The sequence below is a fragment of the Zingiber officinale genome, chromosome 4A, assembly GCF_018446385.1.
Source record: "Zingiber officinale cultivar Zhangliang chromosome 4A, Zo_v1.1, whole genome shotgun sequence".
Taxonomy (NCBI): domain Eukaryota; kingdom Viridiplantae; phylum Streptophyta; class Magnoliopsida; order Zingiberales; family Zingiberaceae; genus Zingiber; species Zingiber officinale.
Genome location: NC_055992.1, coordinates 50,297,732 through 50,308,318, shown reverse-complemented (window position 1 = coordinate 50,308,318; position 10,587 = coordinate 50,297,732). Strand labels below are relative to the sequence as shown.

The 10,587-nt window shown below is 38.1% G+C and overlaps 1 protein-coding gene across 1 annotated transcript; it reads left to right on the top strand.

Moving 5' to 3' along the window:
* The first annotated feature begins 7,274 nt into the window (after positions 1–7,274).
* Positions 7,275–9,286, top strand: LOC121972390 (zinc finger MYM-type protein 1-like). The gene is made up of 3 exons (XM_042524068.1): positions 7,275–8,187; positions 8,314–8,705; positions 8,783–9,286. The coding sequence occupies exons 1-3, from the start codon at positions 7,275–7,277 to the stop codon at positions 9,284–9,286; spliced, it is 1,809 nt and encodes a 602-aa protein (XP_042380002.1).
* The last annotated feature ends 1,301 nt before the right edge of the window (positions 9,287–10,587 follow it).

Sequence of the window (10,587 nt, the reverse complement as noted above, 5' to 3'; positions counted from 1 at the left end):
TTAGATTAGTAGTGCGCTATAAAAAGTGATAATAACACTCGATTGGTGTTTACACCAACTTCGATAAATGAAAAACTTGATTGTAAAAAAATCTAATCAGAAGGGGTGATGATAGTGATTTCAATGTACTACCAAAATCTCAAGATGCAAAATTGAAAAAAAAGGTGTAAGAATATATGTACTAGCAAAAAAATAAAAAATTTTTGCTCGAACGGTGGTTTCACCAATTCAGAGTCAACCCACTCTGATACTAATTGTAGGATCATTGCATATGTAACAACCAAAATTTCCTCATTACAAGTCCTAATAGTGCTTAAAGATATTTAGAAATATTCTAGAGTTTTTTAGGAATTTTTAGAGTATTTTTACAAAAAGGAAGAAGTTTCAATAAAATAAAGAGGTTCGGCCGAGATTTGAACCCGTGACCTCCGACTCGGTCCAAGACTTAAGTGAACCGCGATAGTCAAGCGTTCAACAGGTGTTTCATGAACAAATCAATAACAAATTGGTCTTAAGCCATAACAGAATCGGGAAATACCGAAGTTATAAGAGGGATAAGTGTTGTTATGTTTCTATGACCTAAACCTAAACTTTCCTCATCTCCCTCGCTCACGAACGGCGATGGCAACTCAGCTTATGAGGAAGCGAAGAACGAAGTCCTAGCTTCGTCTCCGGCGGCCGGCGAAGGGGTATTCTCGTGAGATCTCCACACGGTTGTGATCCTCTCGTTCAGGGGAAACCGTGAGCACAAAGAAGAGGGCGAAGCATGCAATCTCCAAAACCCTAGAAGCCCTTGCTGCCTTTGTCCCGGTTGTGAGTCCAAGAAGCAAGGTAAGCGCTGCTCACCTGCGGTAAGGGTAGTTTCAAGTTTCGATTTAGAGTTTCTTTTGGTTTTCGGAATGCGTCGTGAAGAATTTTGGATGTGCTAGGGATCTAGTTTCTTCTGGTTTTCGAATTATGCTATGAAGGTTATGGTTTAGGGCTTGCTGCCATGAGTTTTAAAGGAAGAACATGAAAAGGATAAGTATGTGGGGTATTTTGCTTCTTTTGGTTTTCTGCCGTGGCACTGAACATGAGAGATTATTTGTGGTTTTGGTTTGTATGGAAGCTTGGAATTTTTGATTTTTCTTTTGTTGCGATGGCACATAGCATGAAGAAGAAATGATGTTTTAGTTCTCAGTAGTAAATCTTTGTAGCATTGAGCATGAAGAATTGATACTTTCTCTTTAGTTCCTAGTAGCAAATTTTTCCTCTAGTTGCATTTTGTATAACTGCTATATACATGTGATGATATGCATGTGTATAGATTTAATGTATTTTTAGCGTGAAGAATTGATATGCATGTGTACAGAATTGAGCATGAGGGATTGATATGCATTTTGGTTCGGTTTGGTTATGCTTCCTTGCTACATTCATTCAAGTGTACAGATTTGAGTCTCTTTATTCTAACATGTGGTTTAGATATGCTTCCTTGTTACCACTCATTCTAGGATCCAGATTTGAGTTCCTTTATTCTAGCATGTGGTTTAGATATGCTTCCTTGCTACCATTCATTTAAGCATACAGATATAAGTTTCCTTGTTATCTAAATATGCATGAACGATTTTATTTATAAGCATGTAGTGTTTGATATCTCAGTTGTAGGCTTCAGTTTTTTATTTTTGTATCTGGAGTCAATTGCGGTAAGAATAGTTTCTTATCTTGCTTCGTATTTTTGTACATATACCTTTAGGAGTAATTATAAGTAAATGAACACCAAGGTCTTAATTTTGATCCCAAATTCAAGTATTTGAGGATCAGCAGCACGTCTAGTGCTTGAAGAAATGCCGAGGCATTATATACTAGAAGTACTAAAAGATAAAAGTTATTTTATTTGAAGAGGCTAGTACCCGACTTCCGAGGTTGTCGTTAAACAAATCCAGGTGACCAATTCCGAGGTCTTGGCCCTGGTAAGACCAAGGTCTTTATCCTCGTAGGACTGGTGGCTCGCTACCTCAGTCTCTATTAGGGAGCGCGCTTTGGTACTACGCCTGGGCCCAAGAAAGAATTGATTATTATTTTGAAGTATAAAAGTATAAATTTTAAACAAGTGAAATAAGCTTCGCATAAGTTTAAAATTCAGCAAGTTTAGTTTCTTTTATGCTAGCATGTTGTTCTGATTAGCTTTAGATGTTTAGCATTTCAGTAAGTTTCTTTTGCTATTAGATGATCATGAGTAGTATCTTCTTTTGAGCATTCTATTTTTAGATTTCAGTATATTCACATGCATATTCGAGATTTGTGAGTTAGATAGCGCTTACTAAGTAATTTTTCTTATAGATGCATTTTCCTCTTACTGCAGATAAAGGAAAGGAAAAGTTATAGCAAAGGAAGGCGACAAGGAGGTGCGGATGGATGTGTGATGCCTGGACTATAGAAGCCTTGGGATTTAGCATAAGAATTTATTAAGATTCCCATGTATTTTGACTATTGAAATTGTTTATTCATGTTGATGATTTTATTTTATCAGAGTGATTTCATGTATTTAGAATTCTTCCATTTAAATTATTATGCTTATTAGGCCTATTATTTGAGTTGTATAATGGTTGCATGGATGTTCAGATTAATACATTTATTTCAGCATGATTAGATTGATGTATAGTTTTAGTTGTGTTCATATGCTAGAGTAGAATGTAGAGATAAGTTGTTTATGTTTTCCGCTGCTATCAGTTGCATGTTTAGAGAGTTTATGTATTGATAATTACATGTGTGCAATATTAGTTTTAAGAAAAGTTAGTAGTTCAGTAGCGCTCCACCCTCACAGACTAGTAGTGAGGAGGGTGGGGTGTTACAAGTTGGTATCATAGCAGTTCCTATTCTCCAGCATCACACATCAGCACCAGCCTTGCCGTCTTCAAGTAAGAATATATTTATACTTTCTTTTATGCTTTTCCTTTATTATTTATGTACAGATTTATTTTGTCTTCTATGCATGATTGTGTGTTACCTAGTTAGTTTCACTTATAGATGCATATGGAAAAAAAAATACCCTATCAGTATTTTGAATTTAAGAAAAGTATATGAAAGAAAAAGAAAAGAATGAAAAAGGCCAAGGCCTTAATTAGATCCCAATGTCAAGACTTTAGAGATTTTGGCACACAATGTGTTTGTTAAAATGCCAAGGCATTTAAAGAAGAAGTAATTAAGATATTTTATTTTGAAAAGCCAGAAATAGCACTTAAAGTGAGTAGTGGAACTCACCGGCCACAGACTGGTGAAGAGCTGGTCAGCTGGGCATTAGTCGCTGAGCACTATCTGAACAGTATCAAGGCACAACAAACATAACTCAAGTCAGTCAAGATGGAGGACAAGACAACAGGGAGTCAGAAACCCCAGGCAAGCAAGTAGAACTAGAAGGGCAAAGGTAACAAGAGGAAACCGTGGAATACGGGAGGTAGCCAAAAGGGAGGTTCTACAGATAAGCAATCCAAGTTCCCTCCCTGTCCCAAATGTGGGAGAGTACATCCAGGAACCTATCTTTTGGGTATGACTGGATGATATTCGTGTGGTCAAGAAGGACACCTGGCTAAGGCATGTCCTAACAAGCTCAAAGCACCTCAGCAACAAGCAGCATAATATGGGAACAGGCCTCAGTTACACTACATGCCTGCAACTCTGGACGGACCTCAGCTCAGTCAAGGAAGGTTGGAAGCCCCACCAGTTCCAGCCAGTGCCAGAGTATTCTCCCTCACTAAAGAGGAAGCTGCTAGTGCCTCCACGGTCGTAACAAAGGGCATGAACTCCAAGTTCTTGACAACCCTACCTTCTGGGGAAGTCATGGAGTCCAACCAGTGGCTTCGGGTTGTACCAGTCAAAATTTCAGGCCGAGAGCTATAGGTAGATCTAGTAGTCCTTGCGATGCAGGATTTCGATGTCATTCTGGGTATGGATTTCCTCAGCAAGTACAGTTCTTCAGTGGAACGCCGCAGAAGGAAAGTGATCTTCAACCCAAAAGGTGAACCACCCTTTGAGTTCACGGGAGTCCCAAAGGGAAGACCCAGAAATCCCTCTCTTCTCCGACCGCTCACAACATGTTAGCTAAAGTGTGTGCTGGTTTTCTTGCATACAAGCCGGAAGATCTTCGGGTAGTTTAGGAGTACCCAGAAGTATTCCCAGAAGAGTTACCTGGACTACCTCCCAACAGAGAAGTGGAGTTTGGAATTGAGTTGGTTCCTGGCACCAGTTCAATTTCAAAAGCTCCATACCGAATGTCTCCAGCAGAGCTAAAAGAGTTACAAGAACAACTTCAGGAGCTACTTGACAAGGGTTTCATCCGCCCTAGTCATTCACCCTGGGGAGCTCCAGTGTTATTCGTTAAAAAGAAAAATGGATCTATGCTAATGTGCATAGATTTTAGAGCGCTGAGCAAAGTAACAGTTAAGGACAAGTACCCTCTTTCCAGAATAGATGATCTATTTGATCAGCTAAAGGGGGCAATAGTGTTCTCTAAAATAGACCTGCACTCTAGGTACCACCAGTCGAAAGTGAAAGGAAGTGATACACCCAGAACAGGTCTTCCAAGAACTACTAATGGATATGATGCGATATGGGTGATAGTGGACAGATTGACCAAGTCTGCCTATTTTCTAGCCATCAAGGTGTCCCACTCTATAGAGCAGTTGGCATAGCTATATGTTAAGGAAGTGATCAGACTTCATGGAGTTCCGAAGTCGATTGTTTCCGATAGGGATGGGCGCTTCACCTCTCATTTTTGGGAGTGTGTTCAGAATGCATTAGGCACCAAACTCAAGTTCAGCACAGCCTTCCATCCCCAGACTGATGGACAGACAGAATGAGTAAATCAGATTTTAGAAGACATGCTCAGGGCTTGTGCATTAGATTTTAAGGGTAGTTGGTGCAAGTATTTGTACTTAGCTGAATTCACCTACAACAATAGCTATCAGGCCACTATCAAAATGACACCGTATGAAGCACTGTATAACCGAAAGTGTAGATCACCCATATGCTGGTTAGAGACAGGAAAAAGAAAAGAGATGGAATCAGAATTGGGCAGGTAGACTGAGATGATAGAAGAAACTACACAGGCTATCCAGAAGATCAGACAGAGAATTGAGACTGCCTAGAGCAGACAGAAAAATTATGCTGACACACACTGTAGGCCACTTGAATTCCAAGTAGGGGATTCAGTCTTTCTCAAAGTTGCTGCGATGAAGGGAGTGATGAGATTTGGCAAGAAAGGTAAGTTAAGTCTTCGCTACGTAGGACCCTACCTGATCTTAAAAAGGATTGGGAAGGTAGCTTACAAGCTGGACTTACCACAAGACATGTCAGCAATACACAACGTATTTCAAGTCTCCATGCTAAAGAAGTGCCTCCATGACCCTAGCTAATTGATTCAGCCTCAGTCAGTGCAGATTCAGGAGGATCTTAGCTATGAGAGCAAACCTACACAGATAGTGGATAGAGAAGTTAAGAAACTAAGGAACAAAGAAGTACCACTAGTGAAGGTCATCTGACAGAACCAGAAGCACGAGGAAGTTACTTGGGAGCGTGAGGACAGTATGAGACAGAAATATCCAGAATTATTCTAAGTTCGAGGACGAACTTTTTATAAGGTATGAGGAATTGTAACAACCCAAATTTCCTCATTATGAGTCCTAATAGTGCTTAAAAATATTTAGAAATACTTTAGAAATATTCTAGAGATTTTTAGGAATTTTTAGAGTATTTTTATGTAATTTTTGGAGGTCGTTTGGTATTTTTACTAAAAGGAAGAAGTTTCAAAAAAATAAAGAGGTTCGGCCGAGATTCGAACCCGCGACCTTCGACTCGGTCCAAGACTTAAGCGAACCACGATAGCAAAGCGATCAACAGGTGTTTCGTGAACAAATCAATAACAAATTGGTCTTAAGGCATAACAGAATCGGGAAATACCGAAGTTATAAGAGGGATAAGTGTTGTTATGTTTCTGTGACCTAAACCTAAACTTTCCTCATCTCCCTCGCTCACGAATGGTGACGGCGACTCGGCTTAGGAGGAAGCGAAGAACGAAGCCCTAGCTTCGTCTCCGGAGGTCGGCGAAGGGGTATTCTCTTGAGATCTCCACACGGTTGTGATCCTCTCGTTGAGGGGAAACCGTGAGCACGAAGAAGAGGGCAAAGCTTGCAATCTCCGAAACCCTAGAAGCCCTAGCTGCCTTTGTCTCGGTTGTGTGCCCAAGAAGCAAGGTAAGCGCTGCTCACCTGCGGTCACTGGCGGAGGCAGGGGGGCGCGAGGGGGTGCGGAAGCACCCCCTTGCTTCTGAAGAAAAAAAAAATTATTATTAAAAAATTAAGGGCATAATTATAATTGTTTAAAATCATTGGACTTTTTCACAAAAGTGCCATTAAAAACCCTTTTTCCCTTTTCTTGTTTCGATCTTTCTCTGCCACAGTAAAAATCTTTTTTCTTGCCCCAGCATAGTTTCGTTTTCTTTTTCATCAGCCGCCGAACCCTTTTATTTCCAAACTAATCCTTTCTAATTTCTTCTTTAAACGAAAAACCTTAATCGCATTAAGAGATCTCATTATTTCCCCCTCTCCAGTCTCCTCAAACCGTTGCCCTCATCTTTATCATCTCTTCACTTCGTCGACGCCTCACGCCAGTGACGCCACTACTGTTCACGATTAGCCTATTCCGTCGACGTCGCTGCCAGCCTGCCACTATCGACGCCGCTGCCATTGTGCTCCGCTGGTGATTCTCCACAACAAGTAAAATCTCTTCAATTTTAGGTGAATCTTGTTCCTTATTTCATCTAATTTCTAATTTCATGATTTATACTTGGTAATACATTAATTGTTATGTTGATTGCATAAATTAATAATTTTGAGAAATTGACATAGGTTATGGAGAAATTTTTAAAATGAAGTATTGAGTCTTCTAAGAATTCTATGGAAGAAAATAGTAAGAAAAAATATTCTCGTGTTGAATTCAACCCGGATGATGTTGTTAGTGACCCAGGGCTACGCAAACCAATTAATGAATTTGATATTTCTATTAGAGATCAGATTCGAAGAGAATATTTGATTAGAGGACCTTGTCAACCATTTGGTCATAGTTATCCCCAAAGACAATTTGGTAAAGAGCATAGAAGTTTCCAAGTTTCTTGGTTTAAAAGATTTGCATGGTTAGAGTACAGCATATCAAAAGATGCAGCTTTTTGTTTTTGGTGTTATCTCTTTAAAAATTCTCATAGAGGATGTCGAGTTGGAGATGAGGCATTTACTAATTCAGGGATGACTAATTGGAGAAAAGCAATGGAAGTATTTAATACGCATGTTGGTGGTGTAGCTAGTGCTCACAATGATGCGAGAACACAACTTGAGGCTTTTAAAAATCAACGACAAAGTGTGTCACATTTGCTACAAGCACAGGGGCGTGAAATGGAGGTTGCATATCGCACTCGATTAACGACAACTTTAGATGTTACACGCTTTCTTTTGAAACAAGGTTTGCCTTTCCGTGGACATGATGAGTCATTGAATTCTTCAAATAAAGGTAACTTTCTTGAATTGATTGAGTGGTATACCCAAAGAAATGATGAGGTTGCCAAGACCATGAATGAAAATGCCCCTGGAAACAATCAAATTAAGTCTCCAACAGTTCAAAAGGATTTAACACGGGCTTGTGCTGCTGAAGTCACAAATGTCATTCTTAATGATATAAAAGACAATATATTTTCTCTTATGGTTGATGAGTGTCGAGATATTTCAGTCAAAGAACAAATGGGAGTTGTTTTAAGATACGTGAACAAACATGGATGTGTTATTGAAAGATTTCTTGCTATTGTACATGTGTCTGACACTTCTGCTATTTCTTTAAAGAAGGCTATTGATGAATTGTTTGCAAAACATAAGTTGTCATTATCAAGATCGAGAGGTCAAGGATACGATGGAGCTTCAAATATGCGAGGTGAGTATAATGGATTGAAGGCTCTTATATTGAAGGAAAATTCATCTGCAAGGTATGTCCATTGTTTTGCTCACCAACTTCAACTAGTTGTTGTTGCAGTTGCTAAAAGCAATCGAATTGTGAGTGATTTCTTCCAATATGTTACTATGATTGTGAATATTACTGGTGCTTCATGCAAAAGAAAAGATAAGTTTAGACAACTTGAACATGATAGACTTGTAGAATGTTTGGAGAAAGGTGATATTGTTAGTGGCAAAGGAAAAAATCAGGAAATCAGTTTAAAATGACCAGGGGATACTCGTTGGGGTTCACATTACATGACTATTATCCGTTTGATGTCTACGTGGACTTCTGTTTTACAAGTGCTTGAAAATGTGTATGATGATGGTACTAATGATGATAATAGTGGTATCGCCACCAGTTTAATTGATAAGATGGAGAATTATGAATTTGTGTTTGTGATGCATTTGATGAAATCTTTATTGGGAATCACAAATGAGTTGTCACTTGCCATACAACAAAAGGATCAAAACATTGTACTGGCTGTCAGTTTGATCAAGACAATGAAAGTTCGATTACAAAAATTGAGAGAGGAAGGATGGGAGAATTTTTTGGACGTCGTCAACAAATTTTGTAGTAACCACATGATTCCAGTACCGAATATGGAAGAAAATATGAGAACTCGTGGTCGCAGTAGACGTAATGGACAAATGATTACTAATTTTCATCACTATCGTGTTGAAATTTTTTATCAGGTATTATTTTTAAATATTTTTTTGAATTTTAATTTCTAATAATGTTTTTTATTCATTTTTTACTGTTATAATATTAGGTTCTTGATATGATGGTTCAAGAGATGAGTAATCGGTTTTCAGAATCAAGTACGGAGGTACTTACTTGCATTGCTTGCTTAGATCTAAAGGACTCTTTTTCTCAATTTGATATTGGAAAGCTACTCCACCTTGCTGAACTTTATCCGGAGGACTTTTCATTGACTGATCGTGCAATACTTGAGGACCAACTTGAGACTTACATTCAAAATATACGAGGTGAATTTTCTATGATTGAAGATTTGGGAAGTCTTGCTAAAAAGATGGTTGAAACGGGGAAGAATACAATTTTTCCATTGGTATATCGTTTGATCGAGTTAGCATTAGTTTTACCAGTTGCAACTGCTTCTGTTGAAAGAGTTTTTTCTGCGATGAAAATTATCAAGACTGATTTGCGTAATAGGATGGGGGATGAGTGGATGAATGACAGTTTGGTAGTATACATCAAGAAGGACATTTTGCTACAATTGAAAATGAACAAATTTTACAGCATTTTCAACAGATGAGCACTCGTAGGATCCAATTGCCTCCTCTTGTTTGTATGTCTAGATCTGATGCTGGTGGTTCAAGTATTAAAAAATAATTACCTTATTGGTATGCACATATTTTTATATCTGTATTTAGTACTGTTATCTTTTAATATATTTATTTGATAGTAAGAAATTTTTTTAGTCTTTCTTTAAGCACCCTTCTAAATTTTTCTCTGGATCCGCCACTGCCTGCGATAAGGGTAGTTTCGAGTTTTGATTTAGAGTTTCTTTTGGTTTTCGGAATGCGCCGTGAAGAATTTTGGATGTGCTAGAGATCTAGTTTCTTCTGGTTTTCGAATTATGCTGTAAAGGTTATGGTTTAGGGCTTGCCGCCGTGAATTTCAAAGGAAGAACATGAAAAGGATAAGTATGTGGGGTATTTTGCTTCTTTTGGTTTTCTGTCGTGGCACTGAACAGGAGAGATTATTTGTGGTTTCAGTTTGTATGGAAGCTAGGAATTTTTAGTTTTTCTTTTGTTGCCATGGCACATAGCATGAAGAAGAAATGATGTTTTAGTTCTCAGTAGTAAATCTTTGTAGCATTGAGCATGAAGAATTGATACTTTCTCTTTAGTTCCTAGTAGCAAATTTTTCCTCTAGTTGCATTTTGTATAACTTCTATATACATGTGATGATATGCATGTGTACAAATTTAATGTATATTTAGCGTGAAGAATTGATATGCATGTGTACAGAATTGATCATGAGGGATTGATATGCATTTTGGTTCGGTTTGGTTATGCTTCCTTGCTACATTCATTCAAGTGTATAGATTTGAGTCTCTTTATTCTAACATGTGGTTTAGATATGCTTCCTTGTTACCACTCATTCTAGGATCCAGATTTGAGTTCCTTTATTCTAGCATGTGGTTTAGATATGCTTCCTTGCTACCATTCATTTAAGCATACAGATATAAGTTTCCTTGTTATCTCAATATGAATGAACGATTTTATTTATAAGCATGTAGTGTTTGATATCTCAGTTGTAGGCTTCAGTTTTATATTTTTGTATCTAGAGTCAATTGTGGTAAGAATAGCTTCTTATCTTGCTCCGGATTTTTGTACATATACCTTTAGGAGTAATTATAAGTAAATGAAGACGTAGGTCTTAATTTTGATCCCAAATTCCAGCATTTGAGGATCAGTGGCATGTCTAGTGCTTGAAGAAATGCCGAGGCATTATATACTAGAAGTACTAAAAGATAAAAGTTATTTTATTTAAAGAGGTTAGTACCCGACTTCCAAGGTTGTCGTTAAACAAATCCAGGTGACCAATTCC